Below are 21904 nucleotides of genomic sequence, written 5' to 3'. Positions count from 1 at the left end.
ACATTAAGACCAGAAAGAAAATGTCAACATTCACCAACCATAATGCAGTATAATTAAAAATTGACACCTAGAAAAAACAAAAAAAGAACCCTGAAAAACCCAACACCAACAAAACCAGCTACATATCTGGGAGTTAAAAGATACTCTTCTAAGATAATTTTTGGATTAAAGAAGAACTCAAAATGGAAATCTCAAACTAGAAACGAAAACGAGAACATGTCAGTGATTAGGCTACGATCTCTTAGCTCTAAACGCACCTTTTATCCTCTGCTTTGTTGTGCAGAATTCTGTACATGTGCTGGAATTCTGTAAATCACTTTCTGCTCTGACAGCAGTTCTCTGATGGGCTCGGCCAGCATGGGGCACTAGAGGAAGGGTGCAGGGCTGGAGAAGGGAGGGGACTCTGCCTCTTTCCCATTTGCTTTCATCACCCCAGCAATGGTCCTTCACTCTGGCAGCAGCAGTTGGTTCTAGCCTCTACCTTTTTCCCCTGGCATTCACAGACTCTGCTTCACTGTGCTCCTTCAGAGGCAAGAGCACCAACCGGGTAGCTAGCATTGTTTTCTCAAGGTCTGAACCCCAGCCCTGCAGGGCCCCTCCTCCAGCTCGGGTGGCACCAGCATCGCTATAGTATGCCCTCCCTAGAGTTGGAGTCCCACTTCCACCAGGGTTTGTCTCTCCTAGCTGCTAGGCTCGGATATCCCCACCCTCTCTTTGTTCCCCTTTCTTCCGTGAAGGGTCTGCTCAAGGAAACTCACATAAGACGCTGTGAAACCAACCTTCATATTACATTCTTTCTATTGAGATACCTTGTGTTTCTGTTTTTCTGATTTGACTCTAACTGACACAAAACATTACTTAGTCAAACATGAAGGATATGATCAAAGCTAAATTCAGAGGCAAACTGATAGCACTAAAAATATTTTCAATAAAATAAGACTGACATAAATGCTCTAAGCTTTCAACGAAAAAAGCTAGAAAAAGAAAAACAAACATAAAAATAGATGCAGACACTGATGCAAGAGAAAAAAATAAAACCCAAAAGATGGCCTTTTAAAAAGATGAATAGAGAAATCTTTAGCAAGTCTGATGTAAATAAAAGGCACAGAATTACTAAAATTGGCTCAAGAAATACAAAACCTAAAGAGACCAATGACCATGGAAAAATTTGAAAAAACAGAAAATTTTTTTCTATTTCTATTTTTCTAAAAAATCCCCCAAAGTCCAGATGATTTTATAGGTAAGTTCTTATCAAACCTTCAAAGAACAAAATAATTCTAATGAATCTCAATTGCAAATAAAGTATTTTCAGGGCACAGGAAAAAAGGAAAATACCCAACTCATTTGACAAAGCCAGCATAATACTGATACTAAGAAAACACAAGAAAAGACAACCAAAGAACACACATAAAAATCTGAAATAATTGCAACTCACAAAACCATATACTTCATTTCTCTGCATACCTATACTGTTAGGTAAATGCATAAAAATTGTCTGGAAGGATAATGGGCAGTAGTGGTCACCTCCAGGGAGAAGCCTGGGGTGTGTACCTTGTGTGTGTGCACGCGTGCCTGTGCAAGTGCTGGGAGTAATTTACCTGTATTATTTGAAATGCTTTTAATAATGAAAATGGATTCAGGTATGTTTTTAATGCAGTGAAAACAAGAGAAAGAACAAAGAACTGAAGTTTAATTCCACAAAAGAGAAGTAGTTAATGTTTAACTGAATCTAATGAAAAAACTGCCCAGAGTAGACCTAATTTGAAGGTTTCCTTTTTTTTGCTGATATACAATACTACCAGTCAAACAACAGAACTGAGTTTGCTTCAGGCAAGGGCCTTAGTATAGAAGTCTATCCAGGTATTTTTTATTAATATATTTTTCCTTCAAGGAATATCCTAAGGATCATACCCTTTGCTTACCATTTACTTTATCCTTATCTGCAAAATCCAAGGTACAATTTAGATGCCATTCATAGCTACCTAGAGACTTTAGGATAATCTAATTCTACATGAGGGCTTGCCTTTTGACTTTAGCTTCATATCTAAATGTCAAATGTTTACTCTTTGGATCTCAATACATGAAGAAGGCAAGAGTTCCTTTTGAATCCCTCTGGAGCCAGACTACTTGGGTTAATTTCCCAACTTCTCTGTGCCTCAGCTTCATTTGTAAAGTGAATATCATAATAGTCATTATGTAATTGTATGAAATAATATAAGTAAACTGCTTAGAACAGTACCTGGCATACAAGAGTCATTATTTAAGTACATGTTTATTATTAGTACTATCCTTCCTCTCTATTAAAAGGAGGAGTTAAATTTCTGCTTAGACAGAGGTTATCTCCCCTACACTATATTTAACAAAAATGTTTAAAAAACTCTATGATTCAGCAAAGCTTTGGGAGCTTATTGTTCTCACTCACCCCTTCAATGAGCTGCAGACATTCTGTCAGAGTGTTGTTAATTTTACTGGATAGTTCAAGTTGTGCTTTCTTTTCTTCCTCTTCTTTTTCCATACTCTTCCAGAATGAAATATTCATTTCCTCTATTATTTTTCTTTTTGTTTTAAGTTCCATAGGAGGCCGTTTATAGATCCTCCCCTTAGATTTCTGCCATTCTTCCAACTGTCTCCTGTTATACAATTAAAGAGGGGGATGGTTTTAGGGGTCTTTTTTGGTACATGGTTAAGCTTCTAAAGTATGACATGCATAGATTATCAATGAACACCTTCAACAAGAAAGTCAGGAGAATGTTTTAAAAATAATTTACCAATTGGTATTGGAAGCACTGGTTGGTAAACCCTTCAGAAGGCAGATGCCAGACAGATTAGTCGGATTACAACAGGTGGTTAGCATCTCAGTCTTCAAACTCCTTAACTTCCTGATTATTCTTCAATATTTTTCTCTGAAAACTTTTACCTGTATGCTACTCCTGACAATTGCTGTCCTAAGACATCCCTCCATCTCTGAGATCATTAACTCAGCACTCCATTTCTCTTATCATAAGCTTTGTATCTGCCACTCAACCAGACTCACCAAACCTGTATTCTGCCCTCAGTAGGGTCTTGGCCACTCAAAGTGACCCACTTTGCCCAGGTCCTTAGCCCTCTCCTACCACACATGACCCCCTCTTCCCCCAACGAGATCAATAATTTCAGGGCTCTTTTCTTAAGTAGCTGGTCTCTGATGGTGCCAAGTCCTAATCCTTGCTCTCCCCACACTGTTCACTCTCCACTCCTGCTCCTAGGCAGTCCATAGACTACTGTTGAAGGAGGCACCAAGACATGGAGGCCCAAGCATCTGAATGTAGGCTCCTCAATTTCTTTAAATTACAACTACATGTTTATGACTCACAAACGTACACTTCAGCCCAGATCACTCTCTAGGGTCCCAAACTTTGTAAACTCCAGTGCCTAACTGATATCTTTTATTTGATGTCTGGCAGGCATTTAACATTTAATAGTGTTCAAAACAAAGCTCTTGATTTTCATCTCCAAATCTTTTCCCAAACAGCCTTCCCTACATTGGTAAACAGTGCCCCAATCTACCCAGTTGCTAGGGCCTAAGACGAGGAGTTGTCTTGAGTAGTCCTTTCTTTTCCCCACGTCCAACACATCATCATATAATCAGTATTGATTCTATCTCCACTACCGCCATTCTTGTCCAGATCACTGTCACCTTCTGCCTGAAATGCTGCAGCAGCCTCCTAACTCATCTCCTTCCTTCCACTCTAACCCTTTTCAAATTCATCCTGTGCACAGCAGCTAGTGATCTTTATAACGTAAACCAGTCAGGGCCAGGAACTTTCCATGGCTCTTGGAATAAAATTCAAAATGTTCTCTGTGGCTGGAGGTGCAGTGCAGGTTGGTTCCTGCTTAGTTCTCCAATCTCATGTCACACCACTCTCCCCCCCACTCACTGCCTTCCAGGAGCTCTGGCATTTTTTCTGTTACTTGACCCAAGCTCATTCCTCCCTCAGGGTCTTGTATTGTCTGTCTTCAGTCCTCTGCTCAAATGATAACTCCTTGAAGAGGTAATTTTCTGTAATTATTCTGTCTTAATCAACATGTTGATTTTCTATCTTTTCCACTAGAATGCAAGAAGTGTTTAATTACAGTAAAACTCACCTTTTTGGTACACAGTTCTGTGAGTTTTGACAAGTGCATGAAATAATGTGACTGTGACTACAATCGAGATATAACACCCTCAAAAATGCCCCTGTGTTCCTCGGTGGTCAACCTTGCCACCCATGCCAGCGCCCAGCAGTCACTGATCGCTTTGCTGTCCTTATAGCTTTGCTTTTTCCAGAAAATCAGTACCTATTTTTAAAAAAATTATTTATTTTTGGCTGCGTTGGGCCTTCGCTGCTGCACGTGGGCTTTCTCTAGTTGCATCGAGCGGGGGCTACTCTCCATTGCGGTGTGCGTGCTTCTCATTGCAGTGGCTTCTTTTGTTGCGGAGCAGGGGCTCTAGGCGGGTGGGCTTCAGTAGTCATGGCACATGGGCTCAGTAGTTGTGGCTCGCGGGCTCTAGAGTGCAGGCTCGGTAGTTGTGGCGCACGGGCTTAGTTGCTCCACGGCATGTGGGATCTTCCCAGACCAGGACTTGAACCCGTGTCCCCTGCACTGGCAGGCGGATTCTTAACCATTGCACCACCAGGGAAGCCCCTGAGAAAATCAGTAACTATTAACTCTCTTGTTTCTCCCTTGATTTCTCAGCACAGTCTATACAGTGCTTATATGAGCCCTAACTACTTCCCCTTTATGTTCACCGGCTTCATGATAGAAGCTGAGTCATCTGGCACGTGTTTCCCCTATGTTCCCGGCATTCTTCTTATCTCCTTAGCCTTGCTTCTAATCATAAATGAAGAGGGAACTTGCCTTTTCTAAAGCTAACGTATTCCTAGGACCTGGCTTTATTATTCTAGTACTTTCCATATATACACCAGAAAAAAACGTTCCATAATAGTAGACTATGACTGTGTGCTCACCACTGTATCTCCCAGTATAGGTGCTAAAGGAACACTCGAGGAATGAGAGAGTGATCTATCCTTCTCCATAGACTCCTCCTTTTTTTTGTCATCAAACTTGGCCCAACTGTAATCTGTCTTAGGATCCATCGTCTGTTATCTGGTCTACACTGCAAGCTCCAGGGTAGGGACCCTGGCCTCCTCATTCACCAGCTCAAGGTCTTTGCATTCAGTTTTCTTTTTGCTCAGAAGACTCCTCCTTCTTCCTGTCACTGTTCTTTTCCCAGTCCAGATGTCACTGCTGAGAGTACCTCCCCTGACCTTTCTATCTAAAGTCATCCCAGCCTCCCTCTCTCAATCGCATCACCCTGAATTAAGTTGTTTATTTTCTGTCTCTTCAGGAGGACAGAGAGCTTGTCAGTGGTGTTCAGGTCTGTATTCAGAGAATAAATCCTGCCCTCACTTCACTCTGCTATACCTTTTAGCTACCATCTAATTTTACACGTTGCTTTTGCCCTTGCCAGGAATCTCCTTATTTTCTGCTCCTTATTCTCCTTATTATTCTCCTTAGTTTCTAATCATGTGTACAGAGGTGCTTCTCCTAGGAGGTTCACCACATCATGAGAATATGTCTGGTCCTGTTCAGAAAGTGTATGAAATCCTTTGGCTCAGTTTCAAGCATCACACATGTTAATGTTAACTCCCAGCAGCCTGAGATCCTGACTTCTAACATGTGAACTCTGTATGTGAACTGATTACTTCTCTCTGCCTTAGCGTACTTTCCAAAACTTGGCCTGCTCAGACTCAGAGAAGTTTCCTGCTCCTTCCTCTCTGATAACTTTTTGGATTTCACACTAGTTGGCTTGACAAGGGACTACCATTTCCGCACTTCCTAGCGGTGTAAGTTCACTACTCTGGCTCCTCCTACCCTGCCTCTTCTGTTGCTGTTCAGTCCCTGCAGGGCACTTCTTGCATGAATGGTCTACCTCTGCAACCTCTACTTCTTATTCAACTATTGTTTCAATTTCTTTTTAAAAAAATAAATTATTTCAAGCATACAGAAAATTACAGAGAACAATTTGAACACATGTATGTACCACCCAGCTCTAGCAAGTCTTCATATTTGCTTTGTCTTTTTTGCAGAGTTACAGCTAAAAATTACTCAGGAGCCATTATTTATGACCCATCTCCTGACTTTAGCACTCCTGATTGCCAATTTGCCTAGTCATCTTAATTTGCAAAATTTTGGAATTAAAATAAAGTACCTTCGATCCTCTGCTGTGGTCTTCTTATTTGGATTAGTTTGGGCCCCATTTGGGAGTCCTCTTCCATTTATGGTTGTGCCACCAGCTTGAGTTCTGGGAGCTGTCTTGTTTAGAAAACAGTTCTGGGGAAGAGCCCTTTTCAACTTGGAGTCCAAAGTCCGTGCATTTTGTTGACAGCTGTTCTTGCATTTATTCCCTTTGGCTCCATTTGCTCTTATGCTAGGGGTGCTTGGAATGACTGAGTTTAAGCTGCCAACTGTCAAATTAGGCCTCTGGCTTATGGTTTTTGATTTTTGCAGTACATATGATGTCCGACGTCCACAACAAGCCTGCGTGGGTTTACGATCTTGCTTTGTGTTTGGATGTCTGTTGTTACATCCTCTCTGAAGCACTTTGGGGTATGTGCTGGGTTTGCCATGTTTTACTTTCTGTTCAGTAACAGTGCATGACTGTAACTTAGTTTCATTTGGTCTTTCATACTTACCCCTATTAACCTTTATATTCTTTATGTCCTTAACCACTGTTTTCTTTGATGCCTGAGTCCTGTTAAGTGTCTGGACAAAGTGAGAGGAAACTGTTTTTGGGGGTTTTCCCCCTGGTCTTGCAAGATCTGTTCCTCTAGAGAGTTGCTGAGACTTCTCTGGTGGAATCCTGATTTGTGTTTCTTCAAGAAATTGTTTATTAACTCTCTTTTTCAGAACAGCACTATTCACTGACCTTTTGCCCAAGACTTCTTTAGTAGGAGCCATACTGCTCTTGGTTTGATTAGTTTTTGGCTTACTTATGGTGCCTAATTCAGGATTTGGCTTCCTCTCAGAGTCTGGTAAGATTTGGGGTAAGTTCTCTTTATTCATCTCCTTTAGACAGCTACCCAAGGATTCATTTTCAACATGGGTATTGTCCACAGAGTCTGTACATTTAGCAATTCCTTGTTGTGTTACCTGCTGCTTTTTAGTTTTCAATTCCTGTATATTAAGTGACCCCATGGTTTTTCTTGACAGTTCTCCAGTAGTGGATAATCCAAATTCATGCTGTTGTTGACTACTTCCGGAAGGCTTACAGTTTGGGTTAGAAGAAACACATTCTGAAGTGAGCCTTTTTTTGCCCAGAAGTTTTGGTGGCTCCAACTTTGGCCTCTGGGACCCTGTGATACTGGCAGGTCTGGACTGATGTTTAATGCTGATGGGTCTTGTAGCTTTGACAGGCAAAGCAACATGGTTGGTAATATCCTTTTTAGGTCTAATAGTCTAAAAAGACAGAGAAAGATATAAAAAAAAGTAAACTCATAACAACAGTCCACTAAAAACTAGTTATTGTGTTTATAATTTCATTTAAGAAAACTGAATCCTGAGAAAATAAGACTCACTAATAGATGATTTTTATAACTGGAGTTCCTATTAGAAATATATTAGAATCTTTTAGCTTGATAGAATTCAGCAGAGATGCAGTGAACACATAAAAATTGCTGTTTAAAAAAAATAAATTTGGCCCCATCAAACAAGTACTTGCTGAATGCCCATTATAACCAAATGAAGTGTCCTTCTAGGGACTCTGGAAAGATACATACATAATAAACTTATGTTAGGGTACCTCCCAAGTTCCTCCTAGTACTTTGTGTTGCTACACTAATTTTCTTAAAACAACACTGCCTTTGTAAAGGTCAGAGTGTCACTCAAGAAACTTTGTCTCATCCTGGAGATCAGTGGTATGGATATGTGGTGGATGCTGGGAGTCCTGAGATAGTCTGGAACAGTTCTGAATAAGTACCTAACATCTCAGCAGAAAGTCAGTCACATTTGTGAAGTCAGGAAAGGGTTTTAAGGTTAGATTGTACATTATTAACAAATAAGTATTTCAGTCATGTGATTTAATTTTGGATAAGAAAGGTAGGACTAGGTTGCAGAGAACTTTTAAAGCTAGGGAGGGGTGTTTAGAATTAATATGGTAAATAACAGGGACAGGCCACTGTGGACTCTGGAGCGTCTGCATTGAACGCAGTTACTCAGAAAGGAGAATTTGGCAGAGATTTGTAGACTATCCAGGGAAAGATATGGCAGTGCTAGAGTTACCGTTCTCTATTTTTGGTTTGATAATATGATGAATAATCACCATGTAAGCTTTGTGAACGTGTAAAGGACGTCTGTAACTAGAGCCACTTGTCCTTAAGGGCGAAGAGATGGCCACCCTAGGATGGCCTGGGCGTGTGCACTGTTGCTCATGGGTACTCTAGGGGAGCGCTGGGGGCGGGAGGCAGAGAGACAGACGGTGTGCTCACGCGGCTACAGCTGGGTTACTCCTTGAGCCCCAACATTTACATTAACCTCTGCTCTCCCCATTATTGCTCATTACTGCTTACTGAAGAGGCAGGGATGTTGGTATAAACTTTCCAATTATGTGCTATTCCTTACTTGTTCTTTTTTGTATATTAAAAAAAAATCGAGATATAATTTGCACCCCATTCACCATTTTAAAGCGTACAATTCAGTGGGTTTTAGTATATTCACGAGACTGTACAACCATCGCCATTAATTCCAGAACATTTTCATCACTGCAGAAAGAAATCCCACGTTTGTTAGAAGTCACTCCCCACTTCCTCCTCCCCACAGATCTGGGCAACCAGTAGTCTATTTTCTGTCTCTATAAATTTGTCTATTCTGGACATTTCATATAAATGGAATCATATAATATGTGGCCTTTCGAATCTGGCTTCTTCCACTTAGCATAATGTTTTTGAGATTCACCGTGTTGTGGCATGTATCAGCACTTCATTACTCTATTTTTTAAATAATAAACTTTATTTTTAGAGCAGTTTTAGTTCAAAGCAAACTTGAGTGGAAGTACAGAGAGTTCCCGTATATTCCTTGTCCCCACACAGGCACGTCACTACTTTTTATGGCTGAATAAATATTCCATTTTATGGCTATATCACATTTTGGTTATCTATTCAATTGATGGACATCTGGGTCATTTCCACCTTCTGGCTATTATGAATAATGTTGCTATGAATATTTGCTATAAGTTTTGTGTGTTTGTGTGTGTGTGTGTGTGTGTATATCTGTTTTCAACTCTCCTGGGTATATATCTAGGAGTGGAATTGCTGGGTCATATGGTAGCTCTATGATTAACTTCTGAGGAACTGTCAAACTATTTTCCAAAGGTACTGCACCATTTTACATTCCCACCAGTAATGCATAAGGGTTCTAATTTCGCCATATGCTCCCCAACACACATTATTTGTCTTTTTGATGATAACCATCCTAGTGGGTGTGAAGTGGTATCTCACTGTGATTTTTATTTGCATTTCCCTGATGTTGAGCATCTTTTCATGTCCTTATTTCCCATTTGTATACTTTCTTTGGAGAAATTTCTATTCAGATTCTTTGTCCATTTAGAAATTGGGCTGCCTTTTTATTGTTGAGTTGTAAGAGTGCTTTATTTATCCTGGGTACTAGATCTTTATCATATATAAGATTTGCAAATATTTTCTCTCCTGTATAGTTTTTTTTGTGTGTGTGTGTGTGTTATGCAGGCCTCTCACTGTTGTAGCCTCTCCCGCTGCGAAGCACAGGCTCCGGACGCGCAGGCTCAGCGGCCATGGTTCACGGGCCCAGCCGCTCCGCGGCATGTGGGATCCTCCCGGACCGGGGCACGAACCCGTGTCCCCTGCATCGGCAGGCGGACTCTCCACCACTGCGCCACCAGGGAAGCCCTCTTGTGTAGTGTTTATATCTTTATTTTAGATCAGCCTGGCCTTGCTAACTTACTGTAAGAGGTAGAACTGGTCGTGCAGTTAGTTTCAAGCACTTCATTGAGAGAAAAACTAGGCTTAGAAGAGTCACTAGGCTAGCAGAATAGCCTGCAATCAATAGGCAAATACACACCATTCGAGCTGGAAGGGATTTTGGAGATCATTAAATTGAGCCCCTTCATCTGAGAGGGAACGTGAGCTGCCCAAGGTCAGGCAGGGTGTTAAGAGGCAGGGTTGGGGATAGAACTTCAGTCTCTGACTCCTGGCCTCAGACAACTCACATCAGATAGATCTGATAAAAAAAAAAAAAGAAACAAAAAAACAAAGACAGAATGTACAAGAAGGAACAAGTGACACAAACTGAATTTGGTCACTTCATTCTGTACATATGGAGCCAGAGAAGGGAGAAAGTTCACAAAGGATATGACTAGGGTTTAAATCAGGAGAGATTTACTGCGTCTGTACTAGGCACTGTGCTAGACTGCAAGGGGATACAGATGAGAGAAGATGACACGTGCCCCTGAGGAGTGCTAACAGAAAATTATGATACGAAGACATGAGGGCTGTAATAGGGCTGGGAGGGATTGTAGAGCTCATCTGATTGGTGGTTTTCAAGCATTTTTGTTCATATACTCCCAAAATAATTTTGACAAACTCGGTACCTTCCTATACTTTTAAAAGTTAAGAGCTAACATTTTGTCATTGTTAGTTTAAATAGCTACGAATATGTAATTTCAGGCACACTGTCAATATTGACATTTCAAGATGAAATGAAATTTGATACCCACTATAACCCATTTAAAAACTATAGAAACATACTCTTCTTTAACAACTGAAAATATAATACCTTTCTTTTTTCTCCTGGTCTGTTCTCATTCCAGTTCACCACAAAATTTTTATACTAGATATTTGTGCTTAGAAGTTTATAATCCATTACCCTATCATACTTCTCAACAAATATATGTCTATAAATTTACCTTACTCTGTATTTACCATAACTATAAATAATTCAGCAAAAGAAGATAAATGTTACCAATTTTGATCAATAATTATTAAACATAGAAAGTAAAATACATTTTCATAAAGAAATGGAAATATCTCATAGTGAGTTGGCTGGAGCTTCCCCCCACAATTAGTTCATGTATTCACTGGAAGACATTATATTATTTATTGCTAGAATGAGACAGAGGTCTTCATCAGTTTTATTCCTTTGGCTTTTTAAATAGAAACACAGAAAATTTGTTCACATTATCAAGTAGATGGGAATAGAACATGTTTTGTTACAGCAATTACAGTCAATTCTTTGAACTCATCCAGAGGCATATGCTAAAAGTCATACAGTGATCTCTCAGCAAAAAATTATTTTTAATGTTCTTCCACATGACAATGTTGAATGCAAAGAACTGGAAGCTGCTTGAACTGCAAAAGGCTTTCTGAACGTCACCACCATTATTTCAAACTGTCCCTTGATTTTGTACTTTGGAGGCACATATTTCCATCCTAGGGCAAAACAAGCAGAGAAAGAACTGAACAGTGGAAGAAGGATGACAGGGAGTGTCAAGGGAGGTGGGAAAGGAGAGACTGAAGCACATTCGACGGCAAATCAATTTTGGGCAAAAGCACATACGGAAGTTGAAGATGTGGAAGTTGGTTCTGTTAAAATGTGTACCTGCTGAGTTTCGTTTCTTTTTATGGCTGAGTAATATTCCATTGTATATATGTGCCACAAAACTGAGCTATTTGTAATGAGGTGGATAGACCTAGAGTCTGTCATACAGAGTGAAGTAAGTCAGAAAGAGAAAGACAAATACTGTACGCTAACACATATATATGGAATTTAAGACAAAAAATGTCATGAAGAACCTAGGGGTAAAACAGGAATAAAGACACACACCTACTTGAGAATGGACTTGAGGATATGGGGAGGGGGAAGGGTAAGCTGTGACAAAGCGAGAGAGAGGCATGGACATATATACACTACCAAACGTAAGGTAGATAGCTAGTGGGAAGCAGCCGCATAGCACAGGGAGATCAGCTCGGTGCTTTGTGAGCGCCTGGAGGGGTGGGATAGGGAGAGTGGGAGGGAGGGAGATGCATGAGGGAAGGGATGTGGGAACAGATGTATATGTATGACTGATTCACTTTGTTATAAAGCAGAAACTAATAAAAAAAAAAAAGAAAAAAAATGTGTACCTGCTGGAGATGCTTTATGCACCTCCAGAGGAACATATATCCCAATATGCAGACACTTCTAAATGTGCTTCAATCTGCATTAACTCAATCCTTTCAAACAACTCTATGAGAAACCTCCTATTATTCCCATCTCACAGATGAAGTTAAATAACTTGCCCAAGGTCCCTGAGCTAGAAAACAAAGGAGTCAGGATTTGGACCAAGGCAGTTTCTTAACTATTATACATTATGTTTCTCAATAAATCCAAGAGGATGGCTCCAAGGAATCTTTTCAAATATGTTAAAACTCCTGATAGGAACAGAAAATGAAAAACACTTCTTTTGTGTTTCCTTTGTGTGCCAGAATGAAACCTGAAACAGTTATGGTGAGGCTGTTAATTTCAAATAGTGAGGCATGGTAACAGTACACCAAGAGTATGCCAGAAAAGCTTTGTTCAGGTCCTGAGTCTGACCCTTATTGGCTGTATAAATGTGGCCAATCTCCTTGAGCCTCAGTCCTCTCATTTGTGAAATGGGAATAATAATAATATCTATAATCTAGGGAAGGTGCTATAAAGTCCTGGTTTTTGCAAGATAGTTTTGATTTATGCCTGTTGGCCCAACATATTAATAGCACTTCCTTTTACTCTCAAAGGTCTCTGGACATTAAATCATATGACCACCCTGCTTATAGCGTTGTTTTGAATATTAATTGAGATATTATATGTAAGGTGTCTCACCCAGTATCTGGATAATAATAATAAGTACTCAAATGTTAACTCCTATGGTTATGGTTTTATCAATTGTGAAGCCTTATACAATTGTAATGATGAGTTATTTGCCTAGTACGTTGAGTTTCTCCCAAGTTCCATAATTGCCTTCCCCACTTCATTTTTATCTTCATTACTGTGATACCTACCATAAAGGGTAGGTATCACCTCATTTAAGAGATGATTTACTGAAATCAGTATTTTCAGCTTCGAGTGAACCTTCTGGGAGCTCTTAATGAGGGCCCCTTCCAACAGAGTTTTTAAGCCTTGCATGCTATACCAGTTTCATCTTCCTAAAGCAGAAGTCTAACCCAGGGGCTTCCCTGGTGGCGCAGTGGTGAAGAATTCACCTGCCAATGCAGGGGACACGGGTTCGTTCCCTGGTCCGGGAAGATCCCACATGCTGCAGAGCAACTAAGTCCGTGCACCACAACTACTGAGCCTGTGCTCTAAAGCCTGTGAGCCACAACTACTGAGCCCACACGTCACAGCTACTGAAGCCTGCGCGCCTAGAGCCCGTGCTCCGCAACAGGAGAAGCCACCTCAATGAGAAGCCCGCGCACCACGACGAAGAGTAACCCCCATTCTCCGCAACTAGAGAAAGCCTGTGCAGGAATGAAGGCCCAACACAGCCAAAAAAAAAAATAAATAAATAAATCTATATAAAAAAAATGTCTAGCCCAGTAATTCTCAACTGTTCACATCATCATGCACCACTTTTGCTTTCTATGCATTTTCTATCCTCCACAGTGTCTAATGATGTCATGTGTACACATAACATATATAGTCTACATATGATATATACATGCCTACGCATATAGGTATATATGTATATGTGTGTGTGTCTGTGTACATTTAATGACCGAATCATTAAAATTTATGAAAGCTGGCACCAATGTCACACTTTGGGCAACATTATTTCAATTACACTTTTTTTTTTTTTTATAAATGGCAGAGCTGAATAGTATCTCTCTGACATTTATTTATTATTATTATTATTTTTTAAATTAATTAATTAATTTATTTTTGGCTGTGTTGGGTCTTCATTTCTGTGCAAGGGCTTTGTCTAGTTGTGGCAAGTGGGGGCCACTCTTCATCGCGGTGCGTGGGCCTCTCACTATCGCGGCCTCTCTTCTTGCGGAGCACAGGCTCCAGACGCGCAGGCTCAGTAATTGCGGCTCACAGGCCTAGTTGCTCTGAGGCATGTGGGATCTTTCCAGACCAGGGCTCGAACCTGTCTCCCCTGCATTGGCAGGCAGATTCTCAACCACGGCGCCACCAGGGAAGCCCTCAATTACACTTTTGAACTTAGATAAAACTATGGTTTTAAAAATTAAAGTTGGGGTTTTTATTGATTATTTTATTGCAGATGAAGAATTTGGGCCATTTTCAGGAGGATAATTTCTCCCATTTAAACCTTAAGTATGTTAGGATCTTTTTATCATTCCATCCACAGTCTAGCTGAACCGAACTGACTGGGAAGCACAGGCTTGTTAAGTACCTTGGAAGATCCAACACAGATGTTCTCTTTTAATGACTACTGAGCTATTTAACTTCATGGCAGCATACCAAAGTAGTTAAGACCATGGGCTCACAGCCTATCAACCTATTAAGAGATTAATAACCATGTGACCTTGGAAACTTAACCCTTCTGTGACTCAGTTCCCTCATCTGTAAAATGGGCTACTAATAGTCCTACCTCATAAGGTTGTAAGGACTCAAGGAGTTAATGCAAGTCAGAAAAGTGCCAGACACATAGTAAGTATTCAATAAACGTTAAGAGGACCAAAGTGCACTTAAAGATTTGTTTTGGTTAATAAACTGAACTATAGTATGTTGTACTTTTCAAAAAATGACACTATTGCTTACTAAACCAAACTGTTCTTATATTTATGTAAATACCTTTGCAAAAGATGTTCTTTAGGTTGTTAACATGTTTGTTATTTGTATTGCTAATCATCCAAAACAGATATTTTTTAAAAGACTAATTTCTACTTACAGATTTAGAAGGTGGAGGATTCGGGCAATTATTCTTGGCTTTTAGATAAGGCCTATAAAAGATGAAATAAGATTAATTCTTGGTACAGAAGAATCAGCAAGGCTTGGGAAGTACAGTGATTAAAAATTTTTACAGTTAGAATTTTAAATCATTAGAATTTCCATATATGGTAAAAAAAATTCAAAAATTATGATTGATAGAAAGTCTCCTTATCATCCCTTCCTTAGTCCTATTATTCTACTCCTCAGTGACCACAACCACTGTTGCCCATTTTTTTCTGTGATCCTTTCATAGATGTCCTATGCATAAACATAACATTCTAACAGTATTAATAAAATACGTGTTTTCTTCATATCTGCATAGTCTTACTCATTGGAACATCATTCCGGGAACACTGCAATGTGCCAGGCACTAGAGATTCAATGCCAAATAAGATAATTAAATGCTTCTTTAAAAAGCTTGCTTGTTTTCTATGTCTGTGAATCTGTTTCTGTTTTGTAAATAAATTCATCTATATTAAATCAACTTTAAGTAAGAAAAAAACTTGCTTGTTTTTTAAGTATCTTCAAATAGTGAATTTTCAGGTGGGGAAAGTGATATAAATAAAAAATACTGAGGCACATATGAAATCTAGTTAGTGAGAGATAAAATGCAAAAAAAGAGAAAAGCAGAGAATTTAGACTCAATCTTCACAGATCATAAACTGACAAGACTAACAGGGACTTTGATCATGACTTGATGCTTGTTTCTCCCATCTTGGATGTAAGTCCTGGGAAGGCGGGGACCGCATACCTTCAGAAGCAAGAGTGACTGATACATTATAGGTATTAAATAAATATATGTTGACTACATGAATTAGGTTTATTTAATCAAGGAAATAGAGTCGAGTAAAAACCCAAAGTAAAAAGAAACTAAAACAAAGGGTGAAAGCTAACTTTGTAAAAATTGATTTTCAAATAAAAATTTAGCAACATGCTGGGTAGAAAAACATATCAATGCTAAGGCAAGTGAGATAACACCATTTAGATGACAAGATGTTGACAAAAGATCAAAGTGAAGCAGTCATATTCTGTTTACCTCAAGAGTAAGTGCTAAGAGGAAGACCAAAGAGCACTGTCAGGCTGGAGGATGTGGGTGTGCAGCTTATGGAGGATGGATTGAACCGGCTCTCCTGCTTTAGAGAGAAGCACCAGAACCAGGATCATTCAACTCCTCGGCCAAACACTGCCTTCACAAGAATCACTCTCCCAGGAAATGCAGCAGGGAGAGGAAAAGCTTGCAGCATTGCAGGTGATATTGTAGACCCTCCTCTCCCGCCTTTGGAGACTGTCACAGTAGTAATGCTTAAATCTTTGCCAACATTTTTGTCACGGCTGGACTGGAAATGCCCTTTTGGAATAATCGTAGGATCCCAAGGCAAGTCTGAGTAGACTGCAAACAAAAGTGCTATGTGTTGAAAAGGCTTGAAGTTGCTATTAGCAACCAGGGCAACGGAACTTGCATAACCGAAACTCACTTGGTGTTTTGGCACTTCAGTTTTCCCTTGGCTGCTAGGTACTCCTGGAGCTTTCTCTGCCGCTCTTCTGCAAAACAGGTGAGCAAACAAACGCGTGAGATTCTAACCAGTTCATTTATATTCTAAAAGATGACACCTTTCTGTAATGATTCTGGATTTGGACCAGAAAGCTATAAAGTCCCTAGCCCTACACATGTGCCTCCAAGTTACCATCAACATCAACAATATCATTTATATGCCACATACAAAGCTCTTCACACTTATATTACTTCCTTTCATCTGCACTATGATCCTATGAGGTATTTTACAGTCCGAAATTTGAAGAGGATAAATGATATGCCCAAAGTTACCCAGATAACATGTGGCTAAGCCAGGATTTGAAACCAGGTTTATCCAAACTCAAAGCCCTTGCTCACAGCCACTGTTCTCAGCTCCAACACATCAAGCTTTGCATGAAGAAATTCTGTCACTGGCCCACCTAAGCTGGCAAGCCCGGGCCTTGTTTTATTAATCCCTTCTAACAGGAATGATGATTTTTGCCCCCAAACCTTTACACGGTTTCCTTTGGGACTAAGGACCAAAATAGGCCAAGTTAGGGGGTTCATGGCAAACATCTATCCATATGGTGACTTTCTAAGCAAGGCATCTGTGAGGGAATGAAAAGTCAGTATTTCCATCTTCAAGAAGTTTCAATCTAGTAGTGGAGATAAAATAAACACAATAATAATTACAATATAAGACAAAATCTAGGTGCCATAAAATAGGGTCAAAGAAAGAACTATGGGAGTCCAGAGGCAGAGACTGGGTGAGGGGACTGGGTGGTTTGAAAAGGCTAAAATTCAGTAATGGTTTAAAAAAAAAAAAAGCTATAAAAAAGCAAAACAACTCAACCTCATTTAAACTGAGTTGCCCTGTGTTTTGGGGGGTTTTTTGTTTTTCGTTTTTGGAGTATAATTGCCTTACAATGTTGTTTTAGCTTCTGCCGCAGAGCCAAGTGAATCAGCCATTCGCATACACACATCCCCTCCCTCTTGGACCGCCCTCCCATCCCACCCAACTAGGCCATCACAGAGCAGAAGCTATCTATTTTCCACGTGGTAGTGTATTTATGACCTGTGTTTTCATATCTGGCTCTGATGCATCCCTAGGAGACAGCTGTGTCAAGAGGACTGTTGGAGGCTGAGAGATGGGGCTGGAATCCCAGCTCTGTGACTTCTACCAAGTTACCAAACCTTGCTGCTGCTGAGCCTATAAAATGGGGCAGAAATGCCCATCTTGAAGGGCTGTTGTGTAAAGTGCCTAGAACAGTGCCCGGGCCCCGGGAGACAGTCAACATGCATTATTACCGAAACCAACAAAACACTGTACGCATTTTGGAGCAGGTGGCAGGCACCTGAGCAGGAGTATGCTGAAAGTCAGCAAAGGGCTCCGGGCACATCTAAGAGGTCAGAGAGCCCGGGACCCTCAGCCTCTGCGCACGTTTAACCCATCAGCTTCCACCAGGGCGCACGGGCTTGCGAGGAGATGAGCTCCGCGTCGGGGTGAGACCCTCCTTGACAGCTGTCACAACTCGGGCGGCCGGCGCTGCCTCGAGGGCCACACCCGGGCTCCGCCTGCAGCCAAATATGGGCCGCAGGAGCGCCTGGCTTCCTACTGACTGAGCCACCCCGGGCAAGGGGCCTCAGGTTCTTTACCCAAACAATAACAGCGTTTTGCAGAGCTGCTGCGGGAGTCACTGGGAAGATGCCTGGGAGGCACATGGTCCCGCGCACACCCTCCCCGACCCCCGGCACCGACTTCTCACCGGGGACGAAGGGACGCCCCCGCCCGTAAGACACAGCGGCTCGAAGTCATACTCACCCGCGGCGGCGGAGGACTCCGGCCGCACCATGACTCCCCAGCAACAGTTCTTCTTCAAAGGCCGCGCCTGGAGTCAAGACCGGCGCGTCGCGCGTGCGCCCACTCTCATTGGCTCCCGTGGGTTTGAAATCCACAAGTCGGAAGCAGCGGAGGGCGGGACAAAAGGAAATAGACGCTTTGTGGTTGGCTCTGCCAGTCAAATCACCCAGGGGGCCCTTTGATTGGAAGAACGTACACTTGAACGGGCAGTTGGCACTGAGGGCGGCTGGTTGGGTGGGAGGAGAAACTCCCCCTTTTAAGGATGCGGTTTCTGGGCTGTTGTGCTGTCATTTACGCAGAAGGCGGCGGGGATGGGCGATGGGGAAGCACCCGGGCCCCATAGACAACGCCTCCCCAGCCCCCTTAGATGCTAAGGTTCACATAAAAATAAGATAAAACCAAAATGATGAATTTGGCGGCTCCACATGAGTGTACATCTCCACCTGTTATGGGTCTCTAGAGCTAAAGGATCTTAGTTTTTTTTTTTTTTGCGGGCCTCTAACTGTTGTGGCCTTCTCCCATTTTAGAGCACAGGCTCCGAACGCGCAGGCTCAGAGGCCATGGCTCACAGGCCCAGCCGCTCCGCAGCATGTGGGATCCTCCCGGACCGGGGCACGAACCCGTGTCCCCTGCATCGGCAGGCGGACTCTCAACCACTGCGCCACCAGGGAAGGCCAAGGATCTCAGTTTTTAGTACTGCAGTGTGGCTCCTTTTATGTTTTTCACTGTGCTAAGATATACAAAACAAAGTTTACCATTTAAGCCATTTTTAAGTGTACAGTTCAGTGTCATTATGTACATTTACAAAGCTGTACATTCATCACCACTGTAAAAACTCAATAAACAGGTACCTCAAATAGAGTAGGGAGATCAGAAGGGGGAGTTCTCATATTCTGCGACCACAGGGAGCCCAGTCATAAGAAGAAAGACTCCGGCTTCCTGGCAAGGACTCGCCAATGAAAAGCCAGCGACTCTGTTTATTACAGCTCTCCCAACTTCCGTCTCCCCCTCTGCAAAAGCATTTTCCTTCCCTTGACTTCAATGTGGCTCGTCATGGTTGCAGATCCCAAATTGCAATTCTCTGCTGACCCTGAATAAACCCATCTCTGCTGGGAAACTATCTGGCAGTCTATTTCAGGTCAACGCCATTATCTGTCTCCTGAGTTTTCTCATCCTCCTAAACAGAAACTCTATACCCATTAAACACTAACTCCCTGTTGCCTTCTCCCCCCAGGCCCTGGCAACCACCATTCTACTTTCTGTCTATGATTTTGACTACTCTGGGAACCTCATTTAAGAGGAATCAGACAGTATTTGTCTTTTTGTGAGTGACTTATTTCACTTAGCATTAAGTCCTCAAGGTTCATCCATGTTGTAGCGTATGACAGAATTTCCTTCCTTTCTAAGGCTGAATAATATTCCATTGTATGTATATACTACATTTTGTTCATGCATTCATCTGTCACAGACATTTGGGTTACTTCTACATTTTGGCTATGGTGAATAATGTTGCTTTGAACATGAGTGTACAATTATCTGTTTGAGCCTCTGCTTTCAATTCTTTGGGTATATAACTTGAAGTGGTATTACTGGATTATACAGTAACTCTATTTTTAATTTTTTGAGGAACCGCCGTACTGTTTTTGGGATGGCTCCTTTTTGATGTATATTTTTGATTAGACCTTATCAGCTGGGTAACCAAGGAAGGGACAATGGGGGCAGGTCCAGACCTCCTGAGTCCCTAGACACACCTCATTCCTTTTATTTCTGTCCTAAAACTTTTTCTTTCAAAAGTTTCCCCATTTTGGCTAGTCCACAGTTTCATGAAGAGGTTTGGGAAATGCTTCTGGCACTCTGTGTGTTAGGGTTCCACTTCCTTAGGTGCCAGAGAGGTGGTGGATAGAGAGGTGGAGCTGTGTCTGGGCCCATTTTTGCCAGGTTTGCTTCACCATTTGGGTGCTCAGCTGGGCATGAAGCCATTGGGGCAGCTCTCCTCTTTGTTTCCAAACAGGGTGTTCAGGAGGGAGCCATGCTGGGATTTCTGGATTTATATATTTTGACACATTAGTAGTATACAAATATGTTTAAAATAGGACAACTGATAATTACTTAAGTGAAAAACTTGGACTCTTTGTCTAGTGCCATGAATCCTTGCCTAATGGTTAAATCTAGCAGCTGGGCAAGAATATTTTTGGTTAATGAGTAAGAAAGTGGCTCATGTACAGTTTCAGAAAAGTGAAAGGAGTTCTCTTGGTGTTTATAGAATCTTAGTGATTGAATGGGTTGCAGATTGAGAAGTCATCTTGTCCACCACCCAGTGCTAGAGTATTCTACAGATCCCATGTGTACATTGCATCTTTGCAGGAATACTGCTTGGGTCAGGGAGCTGCTCTACTTGTCCTGTTTTTTAGACAATGCTGATTATTATGAAAATTAAAGAAAAAAAAAAGAGCTCAAATAAGCCTCTTGCTCATTGGTCCTTGTTCTCTGGAGCAACATGGGCTGACTCTGCACCCTTTTCTAAATTCTTTGGATATTTGAAGAACTATTTTGTAGGACACAAAATATGGAAAAAAAGCTAGGTTTAACAATTCTCAACTCATCTAGCAAAGTATCCATCTTGTGGCTTGAATGGCTTCCCATTGCTCTGAGACTAAAGTCCTACAACTCCTGCAGGGCCTAGCCTTTGCCTACTTCTACAGCTTCAGCTCATACCACTCTCCCCTTGGTCACTGTAGTTCAGGCACGCTTGCAAAAATGTTTGTAACCTATTTTTTATACTCTATGATGTACTATGTACAAAATGAAAACACGCTCACCAAATTACAGATGTCACAAAACTAAGAGGAAGAGTCAGTGTATAAAAAAATCAGAATCTGGAACAATCTAGAAAGATCTGGGGCCAAATAAAGATTAAAATTGAACAGGGATATGTTTAAAGTTTTGAATTTAGGATGAGAACCTATAGGTCTTTGTTGCCTACAAACCCTATATGAATCAACAATGTCACTTGCTTTCAAAAAACTAATGTCACTTTCTTAAAACAGCATGGTGTCTAAAATTGGAAGGACAAGGTCCCACTCTAAGCTGTGCTGGGCTGGCCGTATCCTGAATAGTATACTAATTTCTGGGTAACAAGTTTTATGAGAGGTATTGACAAGCCAACATTGGCCAAGACTCGAGAGGACAATTTTGACAAATGTATATGGTCATGAAACCACCACACAATCAAGGAATAGGTATAGATACACAAGCATATTTTACATCCAACACAGTACTTATTGTTATCCCAACTATTTCCATCATCCCCCAAAAGTTCAAGTGTAGGTATATGTAAGCATCAGAGGGATGATTTAATTGGGGGGAGGGTTAGGGAAATATCCTTTCCCTTTTCCTTCCATACCTTGGACTTACAGGTGATGTGGCTCTACTCTGATCAATTTGGAGACTGATGTATAAGACCATATTAAAGACATAGACTCCAGCAAGTTCAGTGCTAGGATTGTTGAAGCTCATCATGGTGACCTTCTCACTGTTTAGGCAGCTGGGGAGTAGGGAGTAGGGGATAT

At 41.3% G+C, this 21904-nt stretch overlaps 1 protein-coding gene across 1 annotated transcript in view; it reads right to left on the bottom strand.

Moving 5' to 3' along the window:
• The window catches only part of CKAP2L (cytoskeleton associated protein 2 like), a 32108-nt gene extending 13706 nt beyond the window's left edge, over positions 1-18402 (bottom strand). The window contains exons 1-5 of the mRNA XM_082643037.1: positions 18297-18402; positions 16437-16503; positions 14921-14972; positions 6233-7479; positions 2423-2630 (exon numbers count right to left, since the gene is read on the bottom strand). Of these exons, the coding sequence (XP_082499163.1) occupies positions 2423-2630; positions 6233-7479; positions 14921-14972; positions 16437-16503; positions 18297-18327 (1605 nt within the window). The 5' untranslated portion in view covers positions 18328-18402. The remainder of the gene's footprint in view (positions 1-2422; positions 2631-6232; positions 7480-14920; positions 14973-16436; positions 16504-18296) is intronic.
• Positions 18403-21904: the final 3502 nt, after the last annotated feature.

The sequence above is a fragment of the Mesoplodon mirus genome (assembly GCF_964341445.2).
Source record: "Mesoplodon mirus genome assembly, chromosome: 14".
NCBI classification, from domain to species: Eukaryota; Metazoa; Chordata; class Mammalia; order Artiodactyla; family Ziphiidae; genus Mesoplodon; species Mesoplodon mirus.
This window is presented reverse-complemented; position numbering and strand designations above follow the sequence as displayed.